Source organism: Camellia sinensis, chromosome 4, assembly GCF_055761805.1.
Source record: "Camellia sinensis isolate YWXY chromosome 4, ASM5576180v1, whole genome shotgun sequence".
NCBI lineage: Eukaryota > Viridiplantae > Streptophyta > Magnoliopsida > Ericales > Theaceae > Camellia > Camellia sinensis.
Window position 1 is genome coordinate 143,346,441 of NC_138964.1, and position 21,032 is coordinate 143,367,472.

A 21,032-nucleotide genomic window follows, 5' to 3' on the forward strand; every position below is an offset into this window, starting at 1 on the left:
TCAAAAAACATTAAACATTTTATTATTATTATTTAATGTGAATAAAAATTGTTTGATACACGCGTATTTTAAAAACTTGATTTTGAAAGTAAGTGAGGGTGTTCGAATGTGTTTGTCGACCACCGAAAGTAATTTCTAACAAGAGATGGAACAGCCGGTGGTTGGTGGTGGTTGTTAGACACGGGAAGTGATGACCGAAGGTGATTATTGACAGTCGAAGGTGGTGGCCAAAGGCTATCAATGGTCGAAGATGGTAGCCAAAGGTGTTTTTTGGCAAGAGGTGGCCAAAGGTCATTGGTAATGATTGAAGGGGGTTGCCGGAATTGATTACCCGAGGAGGTCACCGACGACTGTGGCTAGATGTGGTGGCCAGAGAGGGGGGGGGGGATTTAGAATTTTTTTGCTAGAACAATTTAACAAAATATTTTGTAAATATAAACATAGACCGAAAATGGCACAGTACATAAAAGTTTTTGTGAAACCTGTGGAAGGGCTTTTGTTTCTTTAGCATGTTTTAGAATGCAACCCTTGAATCATAGAAAACCCATTAAATAGAAGTCCATGTTAGTGATGCATATATATTGCCTGGTTATTTCCAGATCCCTAATGTGAAACTAGGGCTCTGCTCATCTGGTATAAAGAGGAAAAAAAAAAAAACCTGCCATTAGTTCTATGGTATTTAAGTTTAGGTAAATTACACTCAAATCGCTGTATAACTCTGAAAATCACATTGTCACTCCCTTATTTTTTGAAATCACACTGTCCTCTCCTGTCATATAACACCGTTTAATAACATGAAAAAAAAATTATTGTATTACCCCCCTCTTTCTCTCTCTCTCTCTCTCTCTGACCACCCCCACAACTCCATTCCACCACTAAACCATCACTCCCACCACCACCGCAACTCCGCTCCTCCATCGCTTCAAACCACCACTCTCTCTCTCTACTCTTACCACCCCACAACTCTGTCCCACCACTCCCACAGTTCCACCCACCGCCTACCACAACCCCTAACCACCATGCCTACCCACCCACCCCCATTGCCTAAACCAGCCGTGCCAACCACCACAACCCCAAATCAACTACAACCATCATCAAATACGGGTTTTGGAAGCAGGGGCAACTTGATTGAACAAATTGGGTGGCACACAAGCCAAGTCTATCAGCTAGCCGCCCTAGTTGCCAAGAACCGAGAATCAGGAGCTCTACAATATCTAGAACAGTCGAGGTGGTCAAAGAAAATTGAGCAAGTTAACACTCGGTAAGCTTAATCAAACGCAATGCTAGAGACTCTTACAAACTTAAATCCATTTGTACCAAACAAACACAGAGATTGGTGCAACTCATAATTAATCAAATAGCAGAAGTAGATTTGCTGGGAACATAAGCCTAGTTTCAATCAATGTTTGTGGCAGACGTTAACACAGCTCATGAAAAAAAAAAAAAAATTAAGAGCACCAACCCGTGTCTTGTTCGATACAAATGCATATAATAACCAAATTTCTAACACAGTTTTATGCGACTTTTTACAGTCAGCTGCATGAACTTTACTATCTAAATGGACCCGTCTTCAATATCACACAAAAATGCATAAGTTCAACTCTGAATCAAGTAGTAAAATTTTAACCATCAAGTAGTAAAATTTTAACCGTCGAGGTTTTGTTACAGTTCCTTACAGGTTTCAGATACACAATTACATAGACATACATACATATATAATAGTCATCCAGAGTACTGTAGAAAGATTGACAGATAGAAGATACAATGGCCTTTAGTGTAAAGCCATAAACAGATTAACACTTGTTGGGTTTTTTTTAGAAAATTCTCTCAAAACCAAATCTATGCGGGTTGATTTTCTACTAAAGCATGGGGAATAAAATCTGGTATCTGTCGGTTCAGTATTGTTGATGGCTGAATTGGTGAACGAACCATTGAAGTCCAAAAAGGGGTATCGGCTAGCAACTCCTAGAAAATGGTTGATAGGATCAATTCTTGAAAGAATGTGGCTCTCTGCCTTCTCTCCTCGTAATCCTGTTCTTGAAGTTCATCTGACATTGCTGAGGTAGTGCTGTGCAAAAAAATAAATAGATAAAATCAGCATATCCCATTGTCACTTAGCATCTACTCTTTTTTGTTGATAATCCAGGGCCTCCAGCCAAGAACTAATCTTTGGAGGCCCTGAAGCTAACAACCGGACAAATCTCCAATGGCCCCTTTGGAGACTCGAACTCGAGACCTTGGATCTTATCAGTAGGTCTTTAACGCTCGGCCAACGGCCAACCCCTTGGGGTTAAGCATCTACTCTTGTTTCACAACTCACATGTCTGCCCATTCACATCACTAAATATTTAGTCCCAAGACTAAAGAAACTTTTTAAGAATAATTTTAGGTGAAGAAATAGGATTTTGCCCACAGTTCAGGTAACTATAACATGACATGATATGCTGATTTTATTTATGGAGTGTAACTGTATAACTAAGAGAAACTAGAGCAGTTTCCAATTTCCAAGTGAAGAGGCGAATACCCAAGCTGTTACAGGTAAGGTATGGGCCAAAAAATTTTGGTCTCTTTTTTCTTCAAACACATGAAGATAAAAGTTGTTGAATTTAACTGGATGAAGTAATAAAGGCTAAGAACTCTGGAAATCAAAAGGTAAGATTTCCGTTACGATGTTGCAATTGTAGCAATAAAAAACACAAAATCAAGGTATTCACACTTCACTTCTTGGTTCAAAATGCGGTCTGCAAAAATCATGAAATGATAGCTACACTAATATATTGAAGGATGTTAGAATTTCCCATCTTTACCTTCACCTACTCCACTACACACTCCACTTCACCTACCTCCACTTCACCACACACTCCACTTCACCTAACCCACTATCACCTCCACTACACCTACTACCACATTTTCTTCTATATATAGATTGTATAGGAATTGTAATATATCAATCTTGTAATACATCAATTAGATATCAATCAATAATACAGTATTTTTTTAACATGGTATCAGAGCAGGTTTAGAACCTACTATTTTCGCTTCCCCGGCGGGCGGCAACCTCACCTTTGCCGCCCGCCGGACCTCAACCTAGTCTGTTTGTTTTTCTACACATACCTTCTACACATACCTTCTTCCATAATTAAGCTCTTCTCTGCCTTTACAATGGCTGCCAACTCCGGAAACTATCCTCCATGGGTGAGCAAACTCAAATTCAAACCCAGATCCAACCTCAATCTCAGTCTCACCATGAATCCACTTCTCAATCGCAATCTCTCTCATACCAACCCCGAAGAAGATCTCATAGAAACCCTAACCCTAATTCATCGTCTCATTCATGAATTTCTTCAGATCCATTTAGCAGAGGAATCGGATCCTCCGCTACCCGATAACCCACCCAAATGCGCTTCGGAGGTCTGATCAAGACCTTCGCTACCAGATCCGCGTCGGTCATCGAGCCCTATCGTCGCGATCTCAAGGTATTCGGGTCTGGTCTTCAGCAGGACACAGCGGTGTTTCGCGAGGTCGCCAGCCGCGCCGTGAAGGCTCTCCCGTCGTCGATCGCGGTCGGCGCGTCGGTGGCTCATGGATCGCTAGGGCACGCCATCGATGGAGTTTTGACATCAACGGCCGAGATCATCGCACACGGTCAGGCAACCCTTCTCGCACCCTCCATTCCTTGCCCGAAAGCATTCTCTACCAACAACTCGCCTTCAAGGCCGGCCCTTCAATCTACCCTCGCTTCGTCGAGCTCTGCGGCGGCGAAAATCCAACCCCAATCGAATCCGAAATCTTCTTCGCTCTGATGAGGTTGGTGACGATCTGGTCCAAGCTTCAGACACCTTGTCATAGGCAGTAGCCAAGAACATGGTCAGTGTCGCTCTACAAATCTCCACTGCTGGAGAATATATTGAATACAGGGAACGGAGATTGGAGGACACGATGGATGTGGATGGTGGCCATAATCGAGTGGTTTCTGACCCCACCAAATAAAAAAAAAAAAAAATAATAATAATAATAATAATAAATAAATAAATAAAACAATGTGGATGGTGGACATCATCGAGTGGTTTCTGACAAAAAAAAAAAAAAAAAAAAAAGAAAAAAAAAGAGAAGGCTCGGGCTTGGTGCGCCTCAAAAGGGAATATTCCCCACACCATCCTTCTTTTATTTACACATACAACCCTCTCTCCACTTATTCTTTTTATTATTTTTATGCACACACTCAGAATTCACAATCATACAACCACAACCATGGGCACTTTTCTTTTATTTTTTTATTATAATATATTTCCTCTATCCCTCTTTTAATTTTATTTTATTTTCTTTTATTTTTTTATCTTTCTTTTTCCATCCACAAATATTTTTATGTATTTTCTTTATCCATTGTTTTATTTTCTTTTATTCTTAAACAAACCCACAACACCACATAACACCAACAACATTCCACAACCTTGTCATTTTTTTTCATTTCAGGGATCAACCCCGATCCCAATTTTACACAAAAAAAAAAAAAACAAAAAAACAAAAAAACAAAAAAACAAAAAAACAAAAAAAACAAAAAAAAAACAAAAAAAAAAAAACAAAACAACAAAACACAACACCCAAAGATTTGTTTTCTTTTCTGCAGACGGCCACCCACCGCCCTACTCTGCCGCCGGTCTCTTCTTTTTGCCTCCGTCCTGGGCGGTCCTTGACGGTGTTGCCTCCGTGTTTCCTTGTCCACCGAGCACGTTCAGTCCCCCATATTCCTCCACTGCAGCATACGGCGGCCCTCCAAATCGGAACATCACAGTGGCCTTCCGCTTCAGCTCCTTATTTTCTGCCCTTAGCACGCTTATCTCTGCTCGCGCATCCTTATACATGCGTTGGAGCAGAGCCAGCTGGGAGTTTAAATGCTGCACCTCATTTGTCCTACTCTGCAGCCGGTTCGACAAATTTGTGACCGCCGTCATGGTTTCCACACATGACTTCAGCGTATACTGATTGGCCTCAATATCAGTTTGCACCGCCATTTTTTGCTCCACCGACCGCATCGGAAAGTTCAATGGAGCAAAACCAGAGGTGTTTGGTTGCGGTTCACAGGCCACCGCACCAGTTATTTCTCTTGTGGGCTCGTTCAGTTCTGGAAAGAGCGTGAGCAGGTTCTGGGTAGCTGGACGGGAAGAAGAGGCCATGTTTTTGGGTTGCTAAGTGTTTCAGAGCAGGGTTTACAGAGTGTTTCCGACTGCCAAAATTCAGAGGTTTCCAACTGGTTTGCACAGCCTCTGCCTCAACCTTGGTTATATAGCCGAGGCAGCCACGCGCATCGCGCGCCTCTTGCCACCAGCCGACAAACGGGCACGCCAGCCAAGGCGCCCACGTGCCTCGCCATCATGTCCGGCACACCTTTTGATGACTTGGGCACGCCTTTTGATGGCACGCCTTTTTATGGATTGGGCACGCCTTTTGATGGCACGCCTTTTGAAAAATTGGGCGCACCTTTTGAGGATGCGATTTTTTATGGGTCCGACAAGACTCTGTAAACTGTCCCGACATAGATTCCGGTTAGTTTCTACAAGGGTCCGACAAGACTCTGTAAACTGTCCCGACATTGATTCCGGTTAGCTCCTTTATGGGTCCGACAAGACTCTGTAAACTGTCCCGACATAGATTCCGGTTAGTTTCTACAAGGGTCCGACAAGACTCTGTAAACTGTCCCGACATTGATTCCGGTTAGTTTCTACAAGGGTCCAGCAAGACTCCGTAAACTGTCACAACATTGTCTTCTACACCGGTCCGACATGACCCCATAAACTGTCTTCTACAACGGTCCGACATGACCCCATAAACTGTCTTCTACAAACGGTCCGACATGACCCCATAAACTGTCTTCTACAACGGTCCGACATGACCCCATAAACTGTCTTCTACATCGGTCTGACACCACCATACCGTGTCCTCTACAACGTTATGACACCCCATACAGTGTCTTCTACAACGGTCTGACACGACCATACAGTGTCTCCTATCCTTTTTTATTTTTATGTATTTTCTTGTTTTGTTACTCTCTTCAAACTCAAGTTGGTTAGTTTCTCTCCTCCTTGAGTTTGCGGGGGGCTATTAGAATTTCCCATCTTTACCTTCACCTACTCCACTACACACTCCACTTCACCTACCTCCACTTCACCACACACTCCACTTCACCTAACCCACTATCACCTCCACTACACCTACTACCACATTTTCTTCTATATATAGATTGTATAGGAATTGTAATATATCAATCTTGTAATACATCAATTAGATATCAATCAATAATACAGTATTTTTTTAACAAAGGACATAGTTACACCAAGAATATGATTCACAACAATATCATTCGATTACCAATTTTAACCTCTAATTTTAAGGGGGAAAGCACCAAACACTTTTAACAGTTCAAACAAATACATGGGGAGCATGAACATAAGACAGGAAGAAAATATATACAATGAAAAAAGTACTTATGACATATGAAATTATCAAACACCTGTACAAAATAAACAATAACAGATATTTGTATCCTTCAACAGTTAATAGCAAAATGACTATCAAATAAAATTAGTCCGATACATTTAATCAGGCCATGTACAAGTAATCTGTAATTAGAAACTTGTTTAGCCTGAAATTTGATGAATTACATGAATTTTTATTTTCTCACAGGCATAGAATATATTGAAAACAAGTACGTAATTTTTTTTTAATTTCTAGGAAGTTGGGTGTTTGGCTTATGAGCTATGAAGCTCACGCCATATCCTTTAGCAAGTTATGCCTCCTAATTACACTCAATCCCGACCGCCAACCCAGGACAGGTACATGATATTTCTTAAGTTTTAATATTGAAATAATAAAAAGAAAACCCAAAACCCAAATGGGTGCCTAATGCTAATGTGTTACCTCAAATAATTGATTATGATTTAAGACTATTATTATTGACACGATATCCATTCCCACCAAGAGTCAGTTTAATTTTTTTTAGTATCAACTCGGACAAGCCATATTCTAGGGACAACATATCTTCATCTAGATTTTTAGATCATACTTAATTCCATTGTCTTACTATATAAAGACATTTCCTACCTTGGCTTTCAATGTATTTACATTTCCACCTAGAACAAATACAAACATTAAATTCCTAAGGTGCTTGCCATTCCCTATCATGGCATGGTTCTAAATTTGATATTTCATTGGTACGTGAACTCCACATACTAGCAACAATTGGCAAACACCAATTTTATGCATTAGTTCTTTCAAAGGTTAATCAAACATGAGCATTGGGTCACCCTTTTTCATAAGTGAAAGGTATTCAATTATCATCTCAATCAAATTGATTCTGCTAAAAATGTTTTGAATATATCGCATTCTGTTATCAGAATCTTAAGATTCGCGATTCAATTCGCAATTTTTGCAAAATCGATATAAATCTATAGGTGAATCTATTTTGAAAATGAATCTTTAGTGAATCGCTCAATTCACGATTCAATCCAACTTTTACGATTCATACAATTCTTGAAACTATCATGTTTGACATATTTCAATTATTTTTTTCTCTTTTTTTTTAAATTAAAATAACATAATACTTTTAATAGTGTTTAATATGAAAATAACCAATATAGATACATGATTTGCTGTTATTTTGGAGATCAGAGAGTTTTTAATAAAATCCAATCAGATTCAATCAGACCCAACATGTTTTTAACTCTTTTTTCTCATTTTTTTAATAAAAAAAAATCATAATATATATTCTAACGATGTCTAACGTTAAAGTAACTTGCAATATGAATTATCTATTACTATTTTATCACATGGGTGAGATCAATTAAACCTAATGGTTCTACAAGTCTTTTTAAAATAGAATTTAAAAAAAAAAAAAAAAAAAAACTTTATGAACAATAAGTATATATACCTTTTAAAATGTTTTGGATTTTAAAACAAAATATTCTAATTAATTCTTTCTTATTATTGGATTATTGTTACTTGTAAAGGTATGTATGTTTATGAAATATCAATATCGTTCTTACGTTATTGTTACTTGAAAATTGAGAATTTGTCTTTGTTTCCTTTCTTTATTAAGAATGGATGATAAGCAATATCTAGAAAAAGGAAAATGTAAGATGGTAATCTTACATAAGAACCTCTGATAACTTCTTACCTATTAGACCATGTGATATCATTCAAAATAATATTTTCATTGATTTAAGTCTAAATATTTTATATTTATAAGATATATTTAACATCCAAGTGTGTAGATATATTTTTCTAAGTAATTTAGAAAAAGTGACTGAATCTTTACGATTCACGATTCACGATTCGATTCTTGATTCATGGTTCAGTACAAGGCCATTTCGAGTCACAATTTGACATTCATAATACATATCAAATAGTGCATCTATAATTTTTAAGGATAGATCACGAACTGCATCACCTTGAAGACCACGTTTTACATCCATAATGGTAAGGTTCATTGTCAAACATGCTATTTCAAACATTCCGTTTCATTTTCAATACCTTCTTTGCAGGGTTATCTATTCTGTTAAAATTTAATCCTTAAAGGTCATGCATAAATATAAAAGCACTACTACTTCTACATTCATAATACATGTCAAATAGTGCATCTATAATTTTTAAGGATAGATCACGAACTGCATCACCTTGAAGACCACGTTTTACATCCATAATGGTAAGGTTCATTGTCAAACATGCTATTTCAAACATTCCGTTTCATTTTCAATACCTTCTTTGCAGGGTTATCTATTCTGTTAAAATTTAATCCTTAAAGGTCATGCATAAATATAAAAACACTACTACTTCTACATTAACTAAGTTAAAAATCCATCGGTGGGAAATGAAGATACCTTGTCACGATAGAAGTGGTTGAGCCGGCACTACTAGAACAATCATCATCTTGGTTACCTTTAGGGTCTGAAAGAGTTACATTGCAAAGAAATGGTGAGAGGAGTGGATCAGGTGCAGAGTCATGTACATTACCCCTCCCACTCATCGAACTTGAACCAAGAAACGAGCTTAGTTCACGCAAATCTTTGCCAAACATTGAGGAACTATTACTCCAAAAGCCCGATTTTTGAGATTTTTTCCTCCTCTGCAAAAGAACACAATATTACTCACGACAACATTCATTTTTTCACAGAACTACATAAAGACCCAATTTTAGTAAACAATACCTTCACTGAATGAGAATGCTGCTCGGTAAAATGACCAATTGCGTCTTTCCCTAGATTTGCAGCACATAAAGGACAAACCTGAGATTAAGGATGAATAGCATAAAGCCACCAATTGAGTGTAATTTTCAACAATTAATTACATACACTCGGAATCAAGCATGTAGATGTCAAATATCCGACTATTACCTACACCATATATTCACAAAATAGGAAAGAACTCAAGTTAAAGTAATCATATTTAAACATCTATAATACCGCATTTTTTAAGTCAAAACAGTGCTCTTCGTGCAAATGATTGCACAGAATTCGAACTTCAATCTCTACGTAACAGAAAGGGCATGGAAAGTAAGCTCTTGCATCATCATCTCCTTCTAAACCGTCCATGTTCAAATGATTATCTGTTTCAAATAAGAAAAGGTTTGAGGTATACATGCAATATACAATAACCACTAAGAAGTATAGAACAGTAATAGAAATGACCAATGGTCTTCGAAGAACAGACAAATTTTAACATCTTGCTAATTGAAAATCAGCACAGGTACACACTTGTTGGGGGTAGTGTGGATCCTGATAAGTACGGACATTAACCACTCAACCGTGAAGTAAGGGTATTTCTAGTATTTTTGCACTTATGAGTTGTTGTCCTAATTTTTTTAATGTATTCATAGTTTAGGGGAGGCAGCTATCTCTCGTAATTAAAAATCGCAGCGGCCGTAGACATAGCCCTAGTTTAAGTGAACCACATAAATCTTGTGTTCTTCAAGTGTGCATGTGATGTATCTTTCTTGTGCACTTGTTCATTTCTGTGTTTTGTATTTCACCGATCAAGGTACTTGCACATGAATATAATAATGTGCTAATGAAGAAATGATCAAATAGATTCCAAATTCTATAAGGATAAGATTAGCTTCTTTATTAATTACTGATAATTCACTAGTGAAACTATATTTAAAAATCAAATAAAGCGTTAATTACAAGAGTTTTAAGCAAGTCATAGCCAATACAAAATTAAGATAGTAGGTTGTGTTTTTGCTTTCAGCTTTCATTTTTCAGAACACACAAAACTTGATTGGCCAACTGTTTTCAAAAAAAAATTTCTGAAAATAATCCCACTTTTTAGAAATACCAAAAAATTGTTCTCGAATCTTTGAAAAAAAAAATTTAGCACAAAAATAAAAACTCTATGAAAAATCGAACTTTTCATTGTTTTCATTTTTTATTTTTATTTTTTTTTGAAATTGAAAATTTGGGGATATAGATGTTAGAAGGAATTGTATGTGAATACCGACATACACTTAATAATAAAAACAAGCAAAACAAGTCCAGAAACACCATTCCACTAAAAATTTGACTCAAAATCTTCAAACCCAGATGGTGAAATCTCCCAATATAAACTCTCAGTCACATAGTACAGTGATTTCATAACACAAACAAAACAAAAACACCAAAAAAAAAAAGGGGCCAAAACACTACCAAGAAACTGATGGGTATGTCATGAGATGTTGTAGGAGTGATTGAGTGAGTGTACCTGAGCTGTGGTTGAGACGAGCAGCTTGGAGAGCAGAGAGGTGCTTGGCTGAGTGAACCCTTGAAGTCCAGAAGTCCATTTTGTGTCGTCAGTTTTCCAGAGAAAAGAATGTGTCAGTTTCTTTACTTTTTTTTCCGGGAAAAAAAAGAAGAGAAAGTCGAATTGGAAATTGGAATTCAAGGACAACCCAACTAACAAAAAATGAAGGGGTGAGGTTTAGATGGAGGAGAGAGAGTGCTAGAGAGAGAGAGTGCTAGAGAGAGAGAAGGGGGGGTGTTTTGCCTTTTTGTGATCAACTGATAAAATATGGTGTCTGACATCCTGGAAAGGCTTCCTCATATGAAAGAGCTAAGTTGATAGATGGCTGACACGTGGCTAATGGGACAAAGAAAGGGTCCCTTGCCTTTTTCTCACTCAAATAAAAAATATATATTAATTTCTTTTTTTTTCTTAATTTTTCATTTTTTTGGTGAGACCTTTATTAAAGTTGGTTTTACCGTATGAGGACCATGTGAGAAAATTCCTTTATGCAAAGTCAATTTTAGGGGCACCTTTGTTGTTAACTTGTTAGTGACAAATTTTAATAGTTTGATTATGATTAAAAATTTAATTATGTAACGAAAAATGAAGTAAGGCATTCATTCTCCCGAGCTGATGAGAGGATTAGATAATTAAAAAAGAATGTAGAATTTAGATATCTAAACATCTTTTTATTTTCTTGAAATATCTCCTATAGCTAAGAGTATCTCAAATAGAACTCTCAAAATATTTTTCAAAACTACAATTTGGCAATAGTGACAAAAAGTGAGTCTCCAATGACTTGCTATTCTAGTTGTCAAAGATGGCATACGTCATTTCTGTTCTCAAATTTGACAAGTAAAATAACAACTGTCAAACATGCAACATCAACAAATATAAACAGAAAAATAAATTTTTTGGTGGAGTGAAGTATATTTTAATTTTTTTTCCTAATTTTTCAAATTTATTTTTATTTTTTATATTTGTCTAGTCGGAAATAATATAAATATATAATTTTTTTTACAAATAGTTAAAAAAAAGTGACAAAAAACAAAAAATAAACAAAAATAAAATCACAAAAAAATCTATATCTAAACAACACCTACAAACTTGGAGTGAAAGTTAGTTGAAAATTACCAAAATAGCAAGTGACCATTGAAACACTATTTCTATAATTTAGCAAAATAACATTATTCATTACCAAATTATAGCAATAGCGATAATATTATAACAGCAATCATTAGAGAAGCCCTAAGAAATCAAATAGAATGTTTATGTTTATCTGTAAAAAAATATTTGATTTACATGTTTTCATAAATGAGTGAGGTCTGCAGCTGGAGAAATAATGGTTGAACAGGATCACCGACGATGATAGTTGGAGTTTGAGGTGTCTGTGTATTGGACTGGTGGATAGGGACTGGAAGAGGTGGGAAAAAGAGAAAAGAAATTAAGCCTATATCAACTTATACTACTTCATTTATTTGAATTTAAATCTCACATTACTGATATTTAACTGCTTCCTCATGACCACTAAGGCAGCAATTCCAATCATTTGTTGTTCAACTCAATTGCAATTTGCAGTTATTCTTGGTTCATAAGAATAGGCATAAAAGTAGTCGTTCTCATTGAAAAATGATTTTTTTTCTTTTATTACAAATGTTCTTTTTCTTTTTTTTCTTTTTCTTTTTTTACAAATTTCTTCACAGATTTAAAATCTACACACATTGCATTGCAAGCACAATAAAAGTGAAAGTGTATTTCATGTTGTAATTTTTTATTTTATTTTATTTTTTTTAGGTCTAAATCACCGATATCCGGAAGTTCATTCAGGACCCCGATTAATCCGGCTCGAGCCGGGTAGGACCACAAGGGCGGCAAAGCTCTTCCAACCAAGTTTTAACACAGCTACGTTCCCAAGTCTCGAATCCGAAATCTTGATTAAGCTAGTAAAACTCCTTACCAGCTAAGCTACGTGCTTGTTGGTATTTCATGTTGTAATTGATATGTAGCATTATATGTCTTTTATGGGTTGTAAGAGAACGCTATAGGTAAGAATTCTATCAATTTCATTTAATTAAATGTATCATAAATGCACAAGTCACTTTCTTATATTCTCGCAGGCAATTATTTGGTAGCTTGAGAGATCGCTCATGTAGGAGTGTTTTAGAAAGTTGATAAAAAGTTAATTTTTTAATTTTTCTAATTTATTTTATTTTTTTGTGAGTAAAAAATATGAAAGGTGATGTGACTCAAAATGAGTAAAAAGTTAAAAGTTAGCTTTTTTAGTGCTTTCCAAAAGACTCCGTAATGTTTCATGATAGTATGATTAGTGGATACACAAATACTAGATGTCTCAAAAATTCTATCAAAAGTTCTATTAAGGGCTGGTTTGGGGTGTCCTAAAAAAGTGCACTTTTTGTCTTTTTGGATTAAAAAAGTTGAGAAAAAAATATGGAAGTTTGGGTTAACTTTTTGGATTTTTATGAAAAAATGCGCATTAAAAAATTGTATAAAAAGAGTGCGTAAGAGATGAATAGTGACCCAGCCGTACAAATCGGAAGGTGTGAATGGGAGTTGGAAATTATTGGCTATTTTTTGTACAAAGCACTGCACGGTTTTGTTTGGTCTGTGGGGGTTATCACGGGTCCCATTTTAATAATCTGAACCGTTCAATGTGTATAACTCGTCGAACACTATGTACCTATAAAAAATCACGTTAATCAGATATCGATAGCTATCTGATCAGATATATTTATTTTTCAATCATTAATTATAATACCATCCATTTGTCGTACATAACTGATCTGATCATATAGTTATCGATATTCGATCAATGTGATTTTTTGCAGACATATAGTACTCGACGAGTTCTACACATTTAACGGTTTAGATTATCAAAACGGGACCGTGATAGCCCCCGCAGGCCAAACAGCGGTGTGTGTGCAAATCACACCCAATCATTTCATGTATGTGCACTGCAGCTGCACAGCCGCCGGCTTTTGGTCAATTCGGTGTGTACTTTGGGCAGAAAATAATTATTATTATTATTTTTTTTTTGGTGAATAGTGATATCTTTTTGGATTTTGGAGTAACTTTTTGACTTTTTGATTTATTTAGGATAAGCCAAACCAGCCCTAAATGTCTGACATGGGTATGGGACCCACATTGTGTGAGTCTCATTCCCATATGAGACATTAGATAAAATTTTTGATACAATTTTTGAAGTCTAGCATTATTCTAGTAGATAAGGTGAAGTATTAATTATTTGTGTTAGGTATTTAAGGAACATAAAGGGATATAATAAATAGTAATTGATGAGAGACTGAGCACGTATATTCTGAAATTATTGTATAATTTTCCTATTCTTGCTACTCTACTTGTGACCACCCAATGCATTTCATAAAAATTATGAAGAAGAAGGGAAAAAAAAAAGTTGCATCTTACCCATCTTTAAAGTAATTACTTTCTTAATTTATTTAAATTATTTTTTCACACAAGTAATAAGAAAAAAATAAACTCTAACCACAAATTCTTTAAAAAAAATTAACACTCCCAATACACGTGCAAGATAAGTACTAATTAAAGTAGGAGCCATTAATTTGTATGATATTTTAAGTGAAAAACAATTTAAACACAGCTAACGTTGCAAAGACAGAAATGTGAATCATGATCAACCCACTTCGTTAGTTTTTATTGATTCCCTTGTAGCACCTAAAAGTCTAAGACCAATCACAACTTACAAGGGTGTCAACTTTTATTTTAAATTTTGATTTGCACTTCATTTTTTTTTAAAGGTGAAAAAAATTAAAAAATTGATCAAATATATATATTGTTTTTTCTAATCTTTTTCTTATACCCAAAATGAACAAATTCCAATGCATGTACAACGTCAAATGAGGTTTCTACTTTGATCACTTTACATGGAGTGTGAGTCATTACCATGTAAGTACAATGATAAAGCTGGCCTAGACTTTAAAGGAAAAAATTAAAATAAAAAAAAAAAAAAAAAAAAAAGCATATACAGAAAAATAAGTATTTTTATATTCATTGTGAGACATGAGAAGACTTCAACATTAGGTAAGTTGATTAAAAAAAGTTGTGATGTGGCAACTCACACATAAACAAAGTTATGACTCGATATTAAAATATGTTACATACCTAAAAGAATCATGAAAAAGGAATTAATATAAGTCTTAAAATGGACGACCTAACAATGACATGTTAATTAACAAAAATGATATTTGTATGGAGATTTCTTACATTATTATTAAGTATTATTTTAATTTTTTGAATTAATAAAAAAGTATATAATTAGACCTCATTAACTATCGAAGTGTATCACATACGCCCGCGCTGTCCTTTTAGCTGTGAATAAATCATGAGTTTGAAGGTTGTGTGTTATGATTTTAGTTATTTTATGACTATAGTATTCTTTAGTAGTGGGTTAATTGTTAGAAAAAAATAATTTTATGGTAACTTTAATGTGAACTTAAAATAGATATCAACCACCGGTTAAAGTAATATCAAATGTGTTTAGATTTTTTATAATAAGATCTTTACACTACAAAAAAAATAACCAAAAATCATTAAAAATTGAATGAGAAATTGTCTCAGAAAGTTGGCCTCATTAATGAGATATTGGGAATAGTGTATAACCACTTATTCTACATTGATTGCAGAAGAAGGCATTAATGAGTATTTAAATCTCAAGATTTTGATAAGTTGATGATCCCTTTGAGGCATCCAAAATTTTCGAAGGAAATGAGTTATGGATGCTTCAAAATGGGCTTACGCCAAAATTATGGTTCAAGTTGGTTATGCAAAAATTACCAAGCCCCCCAGGGCCGAGTCCATAGATCTTGGGCTTGAGGCTTGTCCATCAATTTTGCCCAACTTATTGGGCAATTTTGACTGCATTTGTTGCCAGTCTTCATGACTGAGAGGCTTCTCTTCTCTCCTCAATTGCGTATAAAAGGAGGCCATCTTCCTCGGTTTCAACATAGAAATTCTTTACTCTCATATTATAGTCAACCCTCTTCCATTGTGTATAAAAGAAGGTCATTTTCCTTGGTTTCAACATAGAAATTATTTGCTCTCATATTATAGTCAGTTTGCTCCTGTAATATTTTTCCTGTGAGAGAATATTGCCATTGTCAGTTCGTTGGAGCTAAACAGAAGGTGCTTCTGCGTTAACGGATTCCAACCGTATTTTAGGAGACAAATGCCGACGTACCTCCAGCATCTATGGTGAGGTGGTGAATCTTTTTTAAGAAGATTGTGGTATCACACAGGTTTCGGTTTACTTTCTTTTCCTTATTTTTGTTTTAGTCCCATGATTTTCTATAAATCAATTCAATTAAATATGAATCTGTTTATTTTTTTTTAAATACACAATTTATACAACACTAATTACACAAAGACCTTCTCAATTATCATAAAGTAATCACTTTACACCCTTAAAAACTATCATGAATTACTTTATTTCTAAATTATAAAACCATACAATTAGGTCTTCAACTATCAAAATGTCACACATTCCTTGATACCGTTAACGAAAACATTGAAATAACTAAATTATCTCATCTTTTATATATCTCACATACTTATTCTCTCTTTAAAGTCCATTAGAAACCATTACAATTTTTTTTTTTTTTTATAAATGATTTGGTCATTTAATTGTTTTTGTTAACAACATTAGGGTGCCTGACATTTTAATAATTGAAAGAGTTAATTGTACACTATAGTTGAAGAGTAAAGTGATCCTTCATGATAATTTAAGGAGATAATATTTACAAGAGGTAAAATGATATAAGGGGTGTAGAATATTTTGATAATTAAACGTGTTCCATAAACACCTTTAAATTTTTTTAAGATATCAATAGTTTAAAGAGAAATTTATACAATTTTTTTAGTTTAAAAAATCAAAATAATAATTGACAATTAGGGGTGTCTATGTAAGTAGCCCTTAACAAAACAAGTAGGACATATGTTGCTTTATTGTGAAGAAAGAATGGTTGATTATGTGACTACAATGCAATGAATATGGACTTTGGGCAGCGCATAACACCTAGAAAAAGTGCAAACAAACAGGATTTAAAAAAGATGATGACCATGGTGGAACATTTTATGTGGAAAAGAAACATTGTGGGATGGAAAGATTGAAACCCATGATGGAAATTAAGAAAAGTAATCAGAGTCCTGTTTGGTTACATTAATTTGTGATTTATTTAATTTATAATTTAAAATCCTGTGTTTAACCCGGTGTACATCAATTGAGAGGGTGTTTTGGTTCCATTTTCCAGTTCTAAAAAAACTGCTTTTTTCTTTTTTCTAATGTTACAAACCAATTTGGGAAGTGATTATTTGGGTAAAAAAGAGAAGGAAAAGAAAATGTTCAAATAAGCACAAGTCATTTGACAATTCAACTCTTTTGGACTGTTATTTTAGTAAAAAGAATTTCTATTAGTTGGACATAAAAAGTATTTTTGGTCAGCTATTTTAGCTTCTTTTTTTTTTTCCCATTAGCTGGACTTAAAAATCAATTAAAAAATCCTTTTTTTTTAGATGAATAACAAATACCTTTAACTTTTTTTAGTCTTGGCTTTTCTCTAGTTGTTGTTTTTTTTTTAAAGCAAAAAAAAAAAAAATGACTTAAAAGCATTTGTCAAACTTTAATTATGTGCTAACAAAATCAGGTGAAAATGGTGGAGTCTATTGGGTTGTCTTAGGATTGCTTCTGGGTTTGGTATAAAGATTGTTATAGTCTAAAAGTCTTGACTATGAGAGAGCCCACAGGGCATTAGTCCTGAATCCATGGGGCCCAATGTTGTTGATGTGTTGAATCAGTGGGGCCCAATGTTATGGATGGGTTGACGAAAGGAAAATACTTCGGACCCCAGTGACGATGCTGGGAGTTGGTTGTGATTGGCCCAAAAAAATTATTATTATTTTTTTTTTCAGTCAATGAGAAACTGACACGTCACTGGAGATGCCACTAGAGGTCGGAAGCATTGGTGGTTGATGAAAATACCAAGCCGAACATACGAAATAAATTCATCGATATTGGCTAGTGGTTTAAGTTTAGGAATCCATAATGTAGTTTCAGATTTGTGCTAAGGATTAGAATATGTGGTGGAAATTGAATGTGTTTATTATAAGGTTCATGTGTGTAATGAAATTAAATCACATATTAATATTTTTTAATAATTTTTTGAATAAATTTTTTAAATTTGTAGTATTATAGTCCATCAAATAAACATATGTTTAAGTATTTATTCCTTTGAAATAATATAAAAATTATGAAGATTATTTACACCTTATCTTAACCTTGACCTTAGTTCTCACAAAAAGAAATATATCTTATCTTTGAACACTCTGCATGTTATCCATTTTCCTAATAACGATTCCACAATTGTAGTTTTATTTTCCCAACAATTGTGTCAGTATTTCTATTCATATTCAGTCACATGTCTTAATCTTTTTCATATTTGTTAATTACATATATCTTTCTCATATTATTTTTACAATTGTATAAATCAGAACTCAATGTACACATATATCATCATTAATATTTAATCTCCCATAATGCACAAAATATTTATGTACATTAATAGAAAATTAACAAGGCCATCAAACCACAATATATAAAAGAGTAGGGATTGAAGATAGCCAAATGGGTAAAACTTTATGAATCTTAAAAATAAAAATAAAAAAATTTAAAAAAAGAAAGTAAACCTTTGACGAGTTTGGGAAAACTTGACCCATCAAATGCCAAAACCGACCCGAATTTTATCAATTCGGATTCTTCCTAAACCCTCGAGAAAACCCCTCTGTTTGCTGATCTGATTCTCAGAAAGAGAGAGAGAGGGTGAGTTTGTTCACAAAGCGGCCATGAATAGAGCAAAGGCGATACTGAGTTCTCTCCGACTCGCCAACTCTCTTTACTCGACTCGGCTTCCCAGAAACCACTCGCTTAATCCTCAGGTATGGACTCAGTTCTCTCACCTCTCTCCATCTCTCTCTACCCGTCAAACTCTCTTCTTCTCATCACAACCAAGCTCGATTCTTCAACTTGTATTGGACAATGATTCGTACAAGGAGCTAGAACACAAGTTATCAAACACTAACCCAACACTGACCCACGAAACTGTTGTCTACATTTTGAAGAAACTCGAAAAATCCCCAAAAAAGGCTTCGAATTTCTTCAATTGGGTCTCTGAAAAAAATGGGTTTAAACCCAGTTCTGCAATCTACAGTCTAGTGCTTCGAATTTTTGGTAACAAAGAGTCGATTAAGCAGTTTTGGGCTACCATTAACAAAATGGAAGAACTAGGGTTTTATATTGATGAGACAACATACCTAACAATTCTTGGAGTTCTTCGGAACTCGAAGATGGCCACTGATGCCACGGCTTGGACTCAATTGTATAATAGGATGGCTAAGGAAAATGATTTGAATGGTGTAGTGAAGAAGGTGGTTCAAGTTGTTACTCAATCGGATTGGTGCGGTGAGGTTGAGAGAGAATTAGGGGAGATGAAAATTTCCGTGTCAGATGATTTGTTGTTGACGGTTTTGAAGGATCTTCGAGGATACCCTTTGAAAACTTTGAGGTTTTTCAAGTGGGTTAGTGAGTGTTTAGGATTTGAACACAATAGTGTTACTTATAATGCAATTGCTAGGGTTCTTGGTCAGGGCGATTCAATTGCGGAGTTTTGGAGTACGGTGAGGGAAATGAAGGGTTTAGGTCATGAAATGGATATTGATACTTATATAAAGATTTCGAGGCAGTTTCAGAAGAACAAGATGTTGAAGGATGCGGTGGAGCTCTACGAGCTTATGATGGATAGTCCGTATAAACCCTTAGTTCAGGATTGTAGTGTGCTTTTGCGTACCATCGCTGTGAGTGGTAGTCCAGATATGGATTTGGTGTTTAGAGTTGTGAAGAAACACGAGGCAGCGGGGAATTCTCTAACAAAGAGTAATTATGATGGGATTCATAGGTCTTTAACAAGCATAGGGAGATTCGATGAAGCGGAGAAGATTGTGGAGGCTATGAAAAATGCAGGGTATGAGCCTGATAACATCACCTATAGCCAACTGGTGTTTGGACTTTGTAAAGCTCGGAGACTAGAAGAAGCATGTAAGGTGTTGGATGTGATGGAAGCTAGCAGATGCGTTCCCGACCTCAAGACTTGGACCATTTTGATACAAGGACATTGTGCGGCTAATGAAGTCGACAAGGCATTGTTTTGTTTTGCGAAGATGATGGAAAAAAACTTTGATGCCGATAGTGACCTCTTGGATGTCATGATAAGTGGTTTTCTTAGTCAGAATAGGATAGACGGTGCTAACAAATTGCTTGTGGAGATGGTGAGTAAGGCTCATTTGAGACCTTGGCAAGCGACATACAAGAATTTAATTCAGAAGCTTCTAGAAATAAAGAAACTCGAGGAAGCATTGAATCTCCTTCATCTAATGAAGAAACACAACTACCCGCCTTTCCCGGAACCATTTGTGCAATATATTTCGAAGTTTGGGGTGGTGGAGGATGCTGTGGATTTCTTGAAGGCATTGACTGTGAAGGAACATCCGTCTGTTTCAGCATACCTTCATGTTTTCAAAGCTTTCTTTCAGGAGGGTAGACATTCTGAGGCCAAGGATCTGCTTTACAAGTGCCCTCATCATATTCGCAAGCATGTGGCAATTTGCAGTCTCTTCGGTTCTGCAAAGAGCAGCAGTGCTCCTACTGCCGCTTGACATTGCTTTGAGGTAGTTTATTTGTTTTCAAATTCATGTTGTACAAATGAACTCGGTGAAGAACTGGTAGGTTATCTTTATAGGTTTTTACTCTCACTATAGAGTGCAATGTGATTTTGTTTTATTTCATTCTGTTTTTTGTATTTCAAGTTCAATTAAGCTTTACATTTAGATTATTTGTGACCTGTCCTCATTTGAAAATGGACTATTTTAATAACTTTTTGGCTAAAATTTAAAATAAAAAAATTAAATATATTTGAGATAATCTTTTGACTTTTTACAAAAAAAACATGCAAAAAGTAAAGAAAAAATAGAATCTTGACTCTTTTGTATAGTTTGTTGATTTTTTTAACCTTTTTAGTGTCTTTTAGGCTAAAATAATAAGTTGTCAAACAAGGCCAAAAAATATTGGCAATATTTTTTTGTATTCTTTCTAGTTGAGGGGGCTTGGGAGAGGCGACGCAGCTGAAAAGTTGGGATCAGTGATGACTATTAGTCTCTAGGGTTATAGTTAGGGTTTGAGATTGGAG

At 35.2% G+C, this 21,032-nt stretch overlaps 2 protein-coding genes across 2 annotated transcripts; one reads left to right on the top strand and one right to left on the bottom strand.

Moving 5' to 3' along the window:
- Positions 1 to 1,603: 1,603 nt before the first annotated feature.
- Positions 1,604 to 11,300, bottom strand: LOC114290199 (protein DEHYDRATION-INDUCED 19 homolog 5). Its single transcript, XM_028234096.2, has 5 exons — positions 10,729 to 11,300; positions 9,456 to 9,598; positions 9,201 to 9,278; positions 8,874 to 9,118; positions 1,604 to 2,068 (listed from the first exon to the last, which is right to left on the bottom strand). The coding sequence occupies exons 1-5, from the start codon at positions 10,805 to 10,807 to the stop codon at positions 1,966 to 1,968; spliced, it is 648 nt and encodes a 215-aa protein (XP_028089897.2). The 5' UTR covers positions 10,808 to 11,300; the 3' UTR covers positions 1,604 to 1,965.
- Positions 11,301 to 18,426: 7,126 nt separating this feature from the next.
- BIR6 (Pentatricopeptide repeat (PPR) superfamily protein) lies at positions 18,427 to 20,678 on the top strand. The gene has a single exon (XM_028234097.2). It carries the CDS (start codon positions 18,637 to 18,639, stop codon positions 20,500 to 20,502), a length of 1,866 nt encoding a protein of 621 aa, XP_028089898.2. The 5' UTR covers positions 18,427 to 18,636; the 3' UTR covers positions 20,503 to 20,678.
- The last annotated feature ends 354 nt before the right edge of the window (positions 20,679 to 21,032 follow it).